The sequence below is a fragment of the Solanum verrucosum genome, unplaced genomic scaffold, assembly GCF_900185275.1.
Source record: "Solanum verrucosum unplaced genomic scaffold, falcon-dt-bn FXZP01000257.1, whole genome shotgun sequence".
Classification (NCBI taxonomy): Eukaryota; Viridiplantae; Streptophyta; class Magnoliopsida; order Solanales; family Solanaceae; genus Solanum; species Solanum verrucosum.
In genome coordinates, this window is record NW_026020539.1 from 597,444 (window position 1) to 613,639 (window position 16,196).

At 32.5% G+C, this 16,196-nt stretch overlaps 1 protein-coding gene across 1 annotated transcript; it reads right to left on the minus strand.

Annotated features, from left to right (window-relative positions):
* Positions 1 to 3,306: 3,306 nt before the first annotated feature.
* LOC125809974 (uncharacterized mitochondrial protein AtMg00810-like) lies at positions 3,307 to 4,377 on the minus strand. Its single transcript, XM_049489500.1, has 3 exons — positions 4,207 to 4,377; positions 3,789 to 3,945; positions 3,307 to 3,680 (listed from the first exon to the last, which is right to left on the minus strand). Exons 1-3 carry the CDS (start codon positions 4,375 to 4,377, stop codon positions 3,307 to 3,309), a joined length of 702 nt encoding a protein of 233 aa, XP_049345457.1.
* Between the last annotated feature and the right edge of the window lie 11,819 nt (positions 4,378 to 16,196).

Below are 16,196 nucleotides of genomic sequence, written 5' to 3' on the forward strand. Positions count from 1 at the left end.
TTAGGCTTGGAATAGGGTTAAAACGATGTAGTTTAAGTACCAAACGCATAGGGGGAAAGACCAAAACGACCCCAACTTTTAAAACTGAAACAGTGCCCAAAATAGCCAGTCTCATGAGCCATCTACTGCTTCACAGGACGTTTAAAGCATCACGGCCCGTCTAAAGGGTCATCATGTTGCCCTGTGCTACATGGCTTCATTAAAATGGGAATAACTCTTTACTCTAGGCTCAAAATTAGGAAAACTTGGTCGGGTTGGAAAAAGAACTCAAAGATCATTAATTTGATAGGACATAGACCACTTAATTCATTTTGTGCTGAGATATATGATCATTTGAAGTAGACCCAAAACTTAAAAGTTGATGAGTCCCTTTCATGGACGACTGCACGGTCTGCGTGAAGCTTCATGGACCGTCTAAGTGCATGTGATCCTTCATGGTCGTTGGGTGCAACTTCACGGGCGGGGTGATGGGTCGTGGACCTCTTCACGGCCCGTGATCCCTTTCGTGGAACTGTCATTTTCTCTTTTCCATTCCAAGTTCAAATTTTCGATGTGTTACACTTATTCAATTTTTAGGAGGGTCTACTAAATTAAACTATGATTTAGATTGAGTTGACTATAATTGAAATCCCAATGGGCATTTTCTAATTGCAAATGTAACCACATATTGACTCCCAACACAGTACTAAATGAGGCCATTCCTCCCAATTTTGTTGGCTAAAAAATGCAACAAACCCCAATACAGACAAGAATACAATTCTGAGAAGTCATACATACACAACATACAAATGCCTAGACCGATTCTCATCTTCTTCTTCTTCTTCTTCTTCGTGACCCAACTAGTACGACACCAGAACAAGGCCAGGTGGATTGCTCCGAGATGGCCTTCCTTTTGATTTCTCTATGGATTCCTCTGAGATGGCCTTCCTTTTGATCTCTCTAAGAATTCGTTGAGGATTTGTTCGAATCTAGCCAGCATATGAATTTCAAATTTCAATTTCCATGATCGTTATCTTGTTTTCAAGCCCTAATTCACTCCTATAAATTCCATTCCAGAAGTTTGGAGTCTAGATTTTAGTCTCTTTCGAGGCTCTCAACTTCGTCGCTGCCCAGGAAAAGGTAACTTTACCTCTCATTTCTTTTTCTTTAGAACAGCCATGTTGATACCACTTTTCCTACTCACAATTCTATCAATAAAATTCAAATTGAGGATATTTTAGTCTTTCACCAATACTTTCTTATGCTACGTGTCCTTTGGATTAAATATCAATGCCAACGCAACAATGATCTTTTTGTCTCTCTATCTAACCTTCTTTTTCTTCTTTGGTAACATTATTTTTCTCAAATTCAAAACAAAATCTAGATACAAATCTTTTTCTACTTTGTGTATGGTTTCAACTCTCATATCTGTAAGTTTTTACCTTCATTTAATTGCAAGTATTTACTGGTAATTTATTTGAGAATTTTTGGAACCACTTTCTCAAATAATAGCCTCAACCTAATTAGGAAAGGGGGAAGATCAGTGATATACAATAATTAGTTCACCAGAGCGTGTTTTCATCTCTCGACGGCATCGCACCCGTATAGTTTTTGTCCTATCTTATCAATTTTGGTAATTTTTTTATTTTTTATCAACAATAAATAAAAATTAAATTCTTGCACATTATCTTAAATACTACATCATCTTAAGTCACCAGAGACGGAATCAATAATTTTCTTTTAAAAAGGAAAAAAAAAGCAATGTTTGTGATAAATAATTTTTTTAAATTTTTTTAAAACATAGCAGTATTTATTTTTATCAATTTTATTGATATGTGGACTATCGATTCACGTGATATTAGCTTAATTTTCTTAAGGGGAAGGTTTCCCAAGGTAGTAATACCTCTGGAAAATTAAATTATGATCCTGAAAATGAGTAGTTTTGAATTTTTTTATCATTTTATATTATAGATTCAATTGTCTTTCTAAGATGGAATTTCATATAGAGATAAGACCTCAAATCAATCATTTATCTCGAGCCATATGAGGAAAAAACTTTTTATATTTTTAGGGCCATAGTAATCTTTATTTTAAACATACTCGGGGTGGGTGGGTGGGTTGGTGTAGGGTGAACGATTTTAAAGTGGACTCCCTACTCATTAGATAGAGAAGATCACAAAAAATTTAGTTAGCGGCTTAGAAGATAGCTAGATGATCAAAGATCAAACTAGCATATGCAATTAAAGAGCGTCACCACTTTCTCCATCTTAAATTTTATCGAGGACTTCAATTGATATGTTGCAGGAAAGGAAGGAATAATAATTAAATTTTAACTTAGTTACCAACATTTACTTCATGGGAAAATTTAAGGTCCAAAATCAAAAGTAACTAATGATAAGTATCAAGTACAAATACTACATGTACTATGTTTTGTTTATTCATGCATTATTGTATGAATTTGGGATGATATCAATTTCAATTTATTTGTTATGTTTAAATTTTTCATGGAGTTCAAAAAATTAAAGAATACTTTTATATCTTGTGATCATAAACTAATGATATGTAAAAAAAATAATCAAAATGCCCTTTTATTTTGTGTTGTTAAAGGTGATATGTGAAAAAACTAGAATTAAAATGTTGTCAATGTCAATTTTCTGCTGAATGCCTCTCAAAGTGAGAGAGTCTTTCCATTATATAGAGAGAATAAAGATTACACATCCATAAAGTTCTGTCATTCCTATCCCTAAAGATCACCTATTCTATCTCTACAAATCTGATGTTCAACCCCTCTAAAGCTGCTTTGATATCCCTCAAAATAAGCTATTCTATCACAATATTTATTCCTCTGATTCTACAACAAATCTATATGATAATACTAATTTATAGCACTATATAATTACATTAATATATAAAATTATTTAGTTGTCCAACATGCGAAGATCCCCCTTCAAATTGATGTTGGTGGATCAAGAAGCATGAATTTCCCTACTAGAAACTGATGGCGTTGTCGTGCCATGGACTTTGTAAATGCATCAGTTATTTGAAGATCATCGGACACATGTGGAAGAGTAAGACTCCTTTATCAACAACTTCTCATATATAATGACAATCTACTTCGATGTTTATGGCCCTCTCATGAAAAAATGGATTAGTAGCAATTTGAATAGCATGTGTATTGTCAGCGTGGAGAAGAGTATAATGAGATTGAGGAAATCAAATCTCAACAAGTAATCCACGAATCCATACAACCTCGGAGCAAGCAGTATACATGGATCGATATTTAGCATATGTTAAAGATTTTGACAAACGATCTTGCTTTTTACTCTTTCAAGCTATCAATGACTCTCCAAGAAATATGCACCAACCAGTGACTGAACAACGAGTAACAGGACATCCCGCCCAATCAGAATCACTAAAAACTTTAAGATGAATAGGAGAATCACTTCGAAAGAACAATCCACGAGTAGAGGTTCCTAGAAGATACCGAATGATGTGATGAACAGCCACCAAGTGGAGATAACAGGGAGCTTGCATAAATTGACTAACGTATTGAACTGCAAAATAAATACCAGGTTGAGTAATAGTAAGGTAATTTAGACTCCCAACTAATTGTCGAAATAAAGTTGGATCAGGAAGAAGATCACATTCCTCAAGACGATACTTCACATTCAATTCCAATGGAGTATCTACGGAGGAGGAATCTTGAAGACCAACCAAAGAAATCAGATCATGAGTATATTTGTGTTAGTTTAGAAACACACTTGAAGCATCATTATGAACTTCCAAACCCAAGAAATATGTAAGAGTACCAAGATATTTCATATGAAAAGAATCTTTAAGTTGCTGTTGGAGGCTAGTGATTAGTGAAGAATCGGTTCCTGTGATAAAAATATCATCTACATACACCAAAAGAAGAATAGAACCAGTAGATGTTTTCCGAATAAATAAAGATGAGACATATTTTCTCTGCTCAAAAGAAAATTCTAGCAAAGTAGACGGAAACTTATCAAACCAAGTTCTTGGATCTTGTTTTAATCCATACAAAGACCACTTCAACTTGCATACATCTGATGTAGATGATGAGAAAAAACCAGGTGGAGGTTTCATATAAATATCTTCTTTAAGATCACCATGGAGAAAAGAATTTTTGACATTCATTTGATAAAGAGACCATTTTTGTGAAGCAGCAATGGCAATAATAGTTCACACCGTAGTCATTTTTGTTACGGGTGTAAAAGCCTCCTCATAGTCCAGCCCATACTCTTGTCTATTACCAAGAACAACCAATCGAACTTTGTACCGATCAACAGTTCCATCAGAATGAAGTTTGATTGAATAAACCCATTTACATCCAATAAGGTGGACATTTGAAGGACATGAAACAATGTCTTGTGTCATTTTCTTTAAGAGTCAAAAGTTCTTCCTCCATTGCATTATGCCAACATTCATGCTTAAAAGCTTGTGAGTACCAAGTTGGAACAAAAATGTTGGATAAAATAGAGGAAAATCCATACCAATTGGGAGTACAAGATACTCTAGTAGATCGTCGAGTAGGCTTAAGAGGACCAGATCTTGAAGAATTCTCACATTCTAGTTGTGGTACAATTTCAGGCGGTGGATCAGTGTCGAGATGGGATAAAGTTGGCCGACGTCGTTCATACACAAATCCAGCTTGAACCTCTTAAAATAAGATGATAAATCCTCAAAAGTAGGAAGAAGAGGAGAAGTAGAAGATGAATTTACAATAGTACAAAAGTAATACTGATTCACAAAGAAAACAACATTTCTAGAAAAATGAAATTTGTGAGAACATGGATCATAGCAAATAAAACCTTTTTGTGAAGTACTATAACCCATAAAAGCACATTTAGTAGACTGTACAGAAAATTTATTGCGCTACGAAAGAGGCAAATGCACAAAACAAACACAACCAAATGTATGATAATCACTATAGTTAGGATTTTGGTGATAAAAACGAAAATATGGAGACTCAAGATTTAGCACTTTAGATGGCAATCTATCAATTAAATAGACAACATTAGACAAAGTTTCCACCCAGTATTTAGATGGTACAGAGGACTCAATCAATAAAGTACGAGTGACATCTAAAAGATAGTGCTTTTTATGTTCAGCAACTCCATTTTGTTGTGGTGTATATGGGCAAGAGCGTTGTGAGACAATTCCTTTGTCAAGCTAGAATTTTTGAATTTATAAGACATATATTATCCACCAGAATTAGATCTTAATAATTTGATGCACGTAGAAAATTGAGTCTCAATGTAAGCCAAAAATGTCTTGAACATGGAAAATACCTCAGATTTCGATCAAAGAAAATACACCCACGTAAACCGACTATAATCATCTATGAATGTCACAAAGTATTTGAAATGAGTAAGAGAAATAATTGGCAAAATGCCCCAAACATCACTATGAATGACATCAAAATACTTTGTAGCACGATTACCAAAATTAGGAAAAGGAAGAATTTTACTTTTGCATAATTTACAAGTAGTACAATCAATGGAAGCAGCTGAAAATTGATTTTTATTTCTCAATAAATTGGAATATGATATATGAGACAACACGACAAAATTTGGATGTCTTATACGCTTATGTCAAACCTCAGTCTTACTAGCAGTAGAAGTACAAAAAAAAAAGATACAACAGGAGGAATGGAAAATTGTATAGGAAACAATCGTCCAGCTTTAGGTCCTTTCACGATTATCGTCCTCAACACCTGATCCTGCACAGGACAACCATTACGAGAAAAATTCACATTACAATTATTATCTATCAATTGTCCAACCGAAATAAGACTAGTTGAGAGCTTTGGTGAAACAAAAACATTCTTGAAAGTTGGAGTAATGTCCCCAACCTTGATAATGGGTAAATTACTACCTGTGGCAATCTGCATTTATAATGGACCTTGATACATACGAATATTTTTTAGGATACTCGTTGAGTTGGTCATATAATTGGAAGCACCTGAGTCAACAATCCAAAAATTAGATGTAGCATCATTACCTTGTAATCCCAATGTTGAAAAGGTTGACACGATCATTTGTTGTACCATTTCAGGAGTAAGAACTTGTCCTGAAAATGAGTTATCAATAGTGGAACCATTTATCCGAACTTGAAAAACATTGACCCTACGAGTTTTAGGGCTCGTGGGACACTCTTTGATAATGTGTCCTTGTTGTTTTCAATAATTACAAAACTTCTTGCTACAATTGCTAACAATATGATCATATTCCTTGCAATTGTAGCATCAAGTTCTAGTCATATCCCTACCATTTCCTTTACCTTGAGTAGCAAATGCAACAGTGACATCATTTTCTTTCATGAAAGCATTTTGTGTGACAAGGCATTTCTCTTCACGGAGTACTTCCCTAAAACAAACATCCAAAGAGGGAGACAGGTCACGATTCATCAAGTTAGAGTGAACACTCTCAAAGTCGGAGCGCAATTTCATCAAAATTGGTCTCTCTTGCTTTGCTCATGAACTGCCTGAATCATAAATAGAGATTCGGTAGGTATTTTGGTATAGACAAGATCTGTAAATTCAACCCATAAGTTTTGAAATCCATAAAAATAATCCTGAATAGAAAGACCTCCTTGAGAGTAATTAGCAATTTCGACTCTAACTGAAAGCGTCTTGTTCTACTATCTTGGTTGTAAACCTTTTGTAAGTAATCACACATGGCCTTATATGTCTTGTACGGCCTGAGATTAAGAACAATAAGAGGGTCAATTGATCTTGGAATCCATGTCATCACCTGAGCATCGTTAATCTTCCATTCACGTAGCTTTGTTTTATCAGTACAAGCAGGATTGATTCCATCTATATGGCCCCATAATTCTTTGCCGGTGACAAATAACTGAAACTGAAACTCCCAAGAAGAATATTTTTTTCCAGTGAAACAAACACTGAAGGATTCAAAGTGATGTTAATTCATGCTTTTGGATAGCTATGAAAACTACAAAGACTCAAGAAAGCAACTAGAATGACCAAGAACAAAAGTCCTAAGTGGTAGGACTGATTGTCGAGGTAAAGTCAACAAAAACCAAGATTTTCAAAAAAATTTGAAGGAGCCACAGATGACTCTATGAAACAAGACAGCCAAAAGAAGACTCTAATACCATGTCAATTTTCTGTTGAATGCCTCTCAAAGTGAGAGTCTTTTCATTATATAGAGAGCATAATTATAACACATCCCTAAAGATCCGTCATTCCTATCCCTAAAGATCATCTATTCTATCTCTACAAATCTACTATTCAATCCCTCTAAATCTGCTTTGATATCCCTCCAAATCAGCTATTCTTTCACAATATTTATCCCTTCGATTCTACAACAAATCAATATGATAATACTAATTTATAGCACTATATAATTACATTAATATATACAATTATTTAGTTTTCCATCATGCCAACAGCCGAAAAAGAAATTAAACATTCTTTTTTAATAGACTAAAAGGGAAAGTAAGACAAACAAATGAAAATGAAAATACCAGTTTCTAAAATTGTAAGAAAGATGAAGTTTTCTATTGCAAAGTGAATAACATTCTGAAAAGAAAGTAAAACTAAAATGAAAAACTGGACTATCTAAAAATTATTCAAATAATTGCCACCAGGTATAATATAGAAAAACATAGGAAAGAAAAAACTACAACCTTCAGGCATGGATACTCTTGACTTCAAAGCTTTAAGTTAAATTTAAGTTAAATTTCTATCGATCGAATTTGAAACCTGACTTGATTACTTCTTGTTGACATCAACGTTTGTGCTCCACGATTTATATGCACGCGCCAGACACTAATGTTAGTTCTAATTGGACGACGATGATATGATGATGGTTCTCATGACACTTGTCTCTCATTTCTTAGAATTCATGCATTTTGTTCTAGTAATGCAAGTCTTGACTGTGATGTTGAACTCGATCTATTTGAACCTTCTGCTATGTGCAGTTGTGGTTGTAACCAGCGATGGTATGATGTTGGTTCTTGTGACACGTGTCTATCATTTCTTAGAAATCTTGCATTTTGCGTTGGTAGTGAAAGTATTGACAATGGTATTAAATTCGGTCTGTTTGAACCTTCTGATATGTGAACTTATGGTCGTAATTGAATTGGGTGAGATCGAACATGAATCATAAATTCATAAAAAGTGAAAATGATTCGGTTACATATATGGCATTGGAACAATCTAGTGTTAGAAGTTGACATTCTAAGAAGAAAAAGAGAAATCAATGTCAAACACATAAATATTCAAAATCAAGCCAAATTTGAGACTTTTTCTAAAAAGAAATTTAGCTAATGTATTTGACTTATCCTATATGAGAAGGAAGACTTTGAATTATTCACATAAAAAATAGTCAGTTTAAAAAAATGCTCTAAGAATTTCTTTTAAAATAGGGATAGAATTTACCTCAATGACTTGAATGGTGCACGTTAATTCTACAGATTGTGAGAAGAATTTATAGGCCAATGAGACTCACACTTGCAAGTAGATATGGACGCACTAATGTGTAGTTTGACCGGCTAAAAGAATACAATTATAGTTAAATGATGAATCCAAAAATAAAATCTAAAAAATTAATTATTTTTCTATTTAGAGAATTATTTTGCCCTTTTCAATAAATTTCTAACACAATTTAGTAAAAGTGGCCAGGAAATATTATATAGAATTTTTTAATAATTATTAGTGGGATAAATAATTTATATAAGGGATAAGGGTCTGAAAAATACCCCAACTTTGGCCGAAATTGCTGTTATGATACCAAACATTATGGAGGACCTATTACCCCTGAACTATTTAATAGTGTATTCTTTATCCCATGAACTATTTAATAGTGTATTTTAAAGGTATATATGTGTCCACGTGGACACATTACTATTTATAATTTTGCATTAATTTTTATGTCCACGTGGGCAAATATATATGTTTAAAATACTGTAATAAATAGTCTGGGGGTAATAGGTCCTCATTAAAGTTTGGTATCGTAACAACAATTTCGGCTAAAATTGGGTATTTTTTAGACCCTTATCCCTTTATATAACATTTATTATATTTTTTTTTCTTTTGTCTTTCTAGCTGATGCTAACTAGTATTGTACCAAAATTATACTATTAATGTTATTAAATAATTAGACTTTAATTTAGATATCAAAAATAAATTTTAAAATTAATTATTCATAACAATATTATTACGAGCAGTCTTTTATTTATTATTCTGTAAAAAAAATTATAAATCTTGAAGATAAGTTATAAAACTATTTCATTTTGACTGAATTGAATTTACATCTTAGAACTAGATTTAAATACTATAATACTAATATAGACACTCTTTTATTTTTGAAAATAATTATTATAAAAATATTATTACGGACAATTTTTTATTTTTCTTTTGTAAAAGGAAAATTGTAAAACTTGAAGATAAGTTAAAAACTATTTCATTTTGACTTAATTGAATTTTCATTTTACAAACTAGATTTAAATACTATAATAGTATCATAGTCACTCTTTTAGTTTTGAAAATTAATCATCATAATAATATTATTATGGTCAGTCTTTAATTTATTTTTTTTGGTAAACGAAATTGTTAATGTTCAAGATAAATTATAAACTATTTCATTTTATTGAAATAATTAATTAGGTAGATAGGTTTGATTAAATACTAGAAGTGTCAGCATTTAGCATGATCATATCAGTAAATCACGCTTCTTTAATCAAATATCACTACAAGAAAACATGGAATTTATCGGTAATCCTTAACTAATCCATTATTGAACTCTACTTAAAAAGATATTACCAACCTTTTACTAATTGTTGTCCTATAAATATTTGTGACAATTATTACCTAAAAAATATTGGGCACGTGCGCGCACGGACAACCACATCTAGTTTATTTATAATAACATGAGATTTGAACGACAAATAATCGTACACATATATAGCATCACCTTACAATAACAATCATGAAATATTCAGATAAAATTAAAATATTTTTTTTGAAGATAAGGTACAAATTTCAGGGGTAATTATGTAATATCTCTAGAAAAATTAATATTAATTACTCCATCTATTCACTTTTACTTGTCCACTATTTGAAAAATAGATTTTTATTTTTTACCTATCACTTTTAACATATCAAAAAATATAATTTAAAAATAAATATGCTTTACTCAAGCATCAATTACTTACTCTCCAAATTATTTTTCAAGACCTAATAATAAATATTATATATAAAATTATGTCAATGCTAAATCTAAATATAACAAGCAAAAGTGAAGAAGGAAAGTATTTTTTTCATCTAAAGATTCGAAAGACAACATAAACATGTGTTGAGTAAATTAATTTATGAAGTAGGGGTTCGATTGAAGAATATTGGATTTTTCCTCTAGCTATGGATTTCTTGTTTTTTTTTTTCTGGTGTGTTTGGGTGGATGGGGTTCTTTTTGGTATGTAAAAGCTAGTTTTTTTTTTTTTTTTTAAAAAAAAAAGGCATCTTGTTTTGAGACATCATATAAATATCTAATCGTCTTGTTGTTTATATTTCGTACCGATTTTATATAGTCCTTTAAAGTTCCAAATTTTAGATCAGTCTCAAATATAACATTTATTTAATTTATATTTTATAATTTGTTGACTTGATCAATTTAAGTAGTGAATTTTTTTAATTTGATAATCTCCTATATCAGTGTTCTATTGTTGTCCTTTGGTCTTTACTCTTTAGGATTCAATTAGGCAACATGATCTAAACCAAGTGTTGCTTAGGTATAGTACTGTGCAATGTTTGTGCTTGCTCTTTAATCAATTTAGGACAAGTATTCCTCAAAGTATGGTGTGCTTATGACTCTATGAATATATGTGGTTGGATTGATGAAGGTTATATGTAAGTTCACCTTGGTAACCTTAAGGTGATACATTGCACCAAGTATTCCCTAAGGGTTGCTTGAGGAAAGGAGTTAAGATAAAGAGGAAGGTAATGCATTGTATGCATTGAATGTGCCTAAAATGTGATAAGTGGCTCTATGTGCTATTATGAATGGTTTCCGTGTGTATGATGATGTATGTGGTTTATATTGTGCCTATGTACTAAATGTTCTTGAAGTTTCTCTAAAAAGACATGATGCATAGTTTCCAACTAAATGTCCTTTTAAAAGCATGTTTTGCATGGTTATCATACTTAGTGCATTCTTGTACTAACACCATTCTTCTTTATCTTTTTACACCAAGTGTAGGTGGTGATGGCTAAAGGGCCTTTCCTAGAAGTGATGAGCTTGGCTTACTATTCCCAAGTTCGGGTGTGTCCTTAAAGATTCAAGGACCTTTATGTTAAAGAGTTTCCTTAAGTTCTATGTACTAGATAGTAGTTTCTTTTGTATTGTAAGGGCTGTGATGGCTACCTTGAGACGTAGTACTCCAATTTTTGTATTAAAGGTTTAATGAGGTGACTTTTATGTCTTGTGTTATATTATGAAAAAGTTTAAAATTTTCCGCTATTTTTCTATGATAAATGCTATGACGAATGCTAAGGGCTTGTATAAGACCTCCGAGAGGTCGAATACGCCGGTAACGACTAGGGGTGCTCTCGGGTCGTTACAAAAATGTTGCCAAACAGAATATATGAAGTAAAATTCATGTTGATCAACTTTAAAAACCATTTCAAAATTTTGATTAGATGAATATATGTTAGTTTTACTTTGTTGATGCTCAAGCCCTCCGCAATATGGATAAACTATCGAATTTCTTCAATTTCAAACTTTGAAATAATTAGTATTTATAAAATTAAAACTATTTTCAAGTTATTTTGTCATTTTCAAATAATGTATTTACTACCTTTATAAATATTCAAAAATCATATCACAAAAAGTTATTTTTGTTAATTAGTTTAGTTTAATTATAATTTATATTTTGAGTTAATAGTTTGTATTTAAGCTAATTATTTTATTTTATTAAGATTAAAAGGCTCGTTAATTAATTAGTATCAATTTGTCTTATTCAATTTTTAGACGAATTTACTAAATAAAACTACATTTTTAGATTGAGTTGACTATAATTAAAATCCAAATGGCCATTTCGTAATTGCAAATATAACCTCATATTGACTCCCAACCCAGTACTAAATGAGGCTATTCCTCCCAATTTTATTGGCCCAAAAATGCAACAAACCCCAATACAGACAAGAATACAATTCCGAGAAGCCATACATACACACACAACGTACAAACGACTGGACCGACCCTCTATCTTCTTCTTCTTCGCGACCCAGCCAGCACGACACCGGAACAAGGCCAGGTGAGACGGCCTTCCTTTTGATTTCTCTGAGAATTCGTTGAGGATTTGTTCGAATCTTGCCAGCATATGAATTTCAAATTTCAATTTCCCCGATCCTTATCCTTTTTTCAAGCCCTAGTTCATTCCTATAAGTTCCATTCCAGAGGTTTGGAGTCTAGATTTTAGTATCTCTCAACTTCGTCTCGGCCCAGGAAAAGGTAATATTATATCTCACTTCTTTTTCTTTGTTGATCAGTGGCTTGTTATATTTCAGTGTGTTGTATTCTCTGTTTGAGGACTCCGGATGTATTTTATTAAGTTTTTTTCCTGAGTTCCTCCACTTAACTGTTGATTCTGTAGGTTTTAAAGTGATGAAGAGGAACTAGGAGTCCGTAAGGGACCCTAGGTGATTACCTTGAAAACTGTGCCTGGGAGCATTTCTCAGTTTATCTATTGTTTTTAAGTGATGATAAAGCTTTGTTGATATTAAATTTGCCCCTGTTAGTTTTCAGTAAGCCTTTGCTATTTAGCTGTCATTTGTTTACTGTTAATCAGTCCATTTGAACCTTGGCATTTCTTAATCTTTTGAAGCTATTTGTTCGAGTCAGTCTTAATATGCTTTACGGGTCAATGTGTTCTGGTTATTATGATCTATATCTTCAATACAGCCATTTTTTATTATTACTAGATAGAAGTTGCCCGTGCGTGCATGGGCCCAACATATATGATGCTACAAAAGGTAGAAATACTTGTAAGGCGTCAACTGAAAAATCAGCATAAAGTAGTATTTGAAGATTGTGTCATAGTAAAAGACTGCCAATATATGTACACACCAACTGAGCTATAGCCCTTGCACCGTCACAGAAACCGGTGTCACAAAAGGTGAAATAGTAACACAGTCTGTCACTATGTTGGTGGTAGTCATCTTGATTTTCTTAATTACCGTTGTAATTTTGTGACGTCGTGACTGACAACACATATGTTGGAGACTTCATGTTGAAGTGGGAGAAATGTTTGGCCGGCAGTGTCGTGTACCTTTTTAAAGCATTGAAGCTCTCTTCAATTTGACACTTCAAAAAGATAGTGCAGGGGCCAAAATTAATAGCCAAATCTTTTGGCAAAACAAATGAGAGGAATAAATGACGAGAGTAAAGAAAATACACATTTACAAACAAAAATATCTAAATATCTGCTGGCAAAAATAAATAACCTCTCCTAAGAATACACTGCATATGTTGATTTAAGATGTAAGAATATCTAAAGGCCTCAACACTACTCCAAATATATTGCATGGAACTCTTACTATTTATTGACATACATAAATCACTAGATTGAATGATCTAAACTGATAAGAGGGCCAAACAGAAAAGTCAGGAACCATATTATCTTCGATCTGTACCCGAAAAATGCCTTTACCCCTCACAACCTCATATTTGCCGGAAAAAAATTGAGTCTCATTTTCAATGTACAAGAATCAAATGATGAAAAAAGTACACATAAGCAATAGAAACAACACTACAACCATTTTATTGCATTAGCGTCGTAGTCAGTACAAATCACAATACACCAAGCACAAGATTTATAATTTCTATAGAGGATCTCACAAGCATTACCTACCGTTAGGAAAAGAATCTCCTTTACCACATGAGGATATAAATATCATCCCATGAAAAGCCTCAAGTGTACTATGAGAACCCAAAGCAGATATATATCCAAAAGGGCTCAATAAATTTTATGCTAAAAAATGTGAACACTTTTGTCTAGACAATTTTGGCACTCCATTGTGTACATGCAGGCAGTAGTTTGGCATCATTTCATCCAAAAAGACATCTCCATCCTTAGAAGACAATGTAGTGGCCAAACAAATGAAATGGTGTAGATGAACAGAAATAACAACTGACAATCTAAAATAACATCCTTTTCAGGTTAAAAGTGAAATTAACCTGATGTAATGATAGATTAACTTTCATAACTATTAATCGATCTTAATAGTGGTTGGGAAATATCTCTTCCTCCTCCCCAAATGCTTGATCGATCATATACCTGGAAAAAACCTTGATAGATTTTGTGAGATTGAAAGAATATTCCTCTAATGACACTTGAAAAAACAGAACTTTAAGATTTCATCGCTTCGTTGAATCCTAATTATTTTCGGCGTCATGGTGCTTAGACCAATGAAATATTACGCTTTATTGATCTAAAATAGGATGATATAGTACTTTCAACCAACAGGGTAATTCATGTTGCACTACTTATGCAATCTATGACCCATTAATACAAAGAATCAAAGAGCTAGTTTTTTTTCTTTTTGCGTTCTTGCGCATTATTGATCAAAAGGCTAGTGAATTGACAGATTTCAAAATATTCCTTTCTAATGAAACATCAAACACGTTCATAAGATTAAAGACATTTAGGTACATTAACTTTCCACCTAACATATTTACGATCATAAGATTAATGAAAATTTTGATACATTCTATGTATCTTAATCAGGTATAAGAATAAATCAGGAATAAGTAATCTATGAAATTGTGGGAAACATATTTGCTATCTAATTACACAACAGATACAAACATTAAGTTAGTAGAAAATATATGCTAAAGGAGTTGGTGCTTTTGAGTAGACGAATTAGTACCATCAAGTACCAAAAACCCATGGGTAATTTAGTGAATTGGAAATTAACATAGATATCTAGCGCAAAAACTAACCAACTCAATTTTAGGCCTATAACTTACTTTCGCAGAATTTCAGTTTCCTCCGGAAGGACCTGAAATAAGGCACATACATAGTAGCATTGGAAGCAGTACAATAGTTAATGTATATATAACAAATAAATTGGATCATCAAAATGCTTGTCTATAATTTGCAAGAACAACTATCAGAAAGGTGAAACGACAACCTGAGTAGCTCAATCTGAAGACAACAATAGTGAGTACTTAAGAGCTTATTTTCAAAATCAAGCTTCACAAGAAAAATTAATCCATTTTTACAAATCAAATTAATAGGAAGATATAATTAATTTTTACTTCTCATAAAATTAAGAGTTACAGAGTGAATGGAGAAAAACTACACACATACAACTATAAGTAACTTAAATGCAACGACCCACCAATATATTAGAACCAGAAACAACAAAAACCAGGTATATAAGGAAAGGAAAATAGAACTAAACAATACCTTGTAAAAAGTTGCACATAAGACACTTCCCTACTCAATTGATGGTTCTCTAAAACAATGATTTTGTGGAAAGCGGTAAGAAAGCACGAAACTCGGCGGTCGGTGGTCTCTTCTATGTCTCTGATGCCATTTTTGGAGAGAACAGAGAGTAAGTTATGGAAGATTTTAGATTTGGAGAAGAAAAATAGGAAATTGGCACATTATGTGGCTTTTCAAATGCTGGGAGAAAGACACGTACATATAAGTTATAGTGAAAAGTTAAAATTACCCTTCACTTAATTTTTAATGACAAAAGACAGCCATGTTGATACCAAGTGCTGCTACCTATGCTTCTACTATAGTAGAAAGTTGGTGTAGAATAATTTTGAGTACGTTAGGGAGTATTCACTTTCTTTGTTGTTCCATATGTTCACTGGAAAAGAGGTATGTATTAGTTATTGTGATAAATTTCCTTAATTGGTTTGGTCATCGTGTATCCCGCATTTTGATATTAATTTCATAGTTTAGTTGTAGTTTTGCCTGTTGATGCTGCTGCTTTTAGAAGAGTTAATTTGGATAAAAATGATGTACTATAGTCTAAGCAGTTTTTGATGGATTACATGCTAGAAAGCATCTGGGCATTTGATATATATTCATATGGAATGATTTTTTTCATTGGTTTACTTTAAAAATCTTTTCTTTTGGAGCATCTTTAATTACTGGTAGAATTTCCTTGCATTTATAGTTGCTTAGTTCACTTCTAAGAGTTTATCATTCCTCAA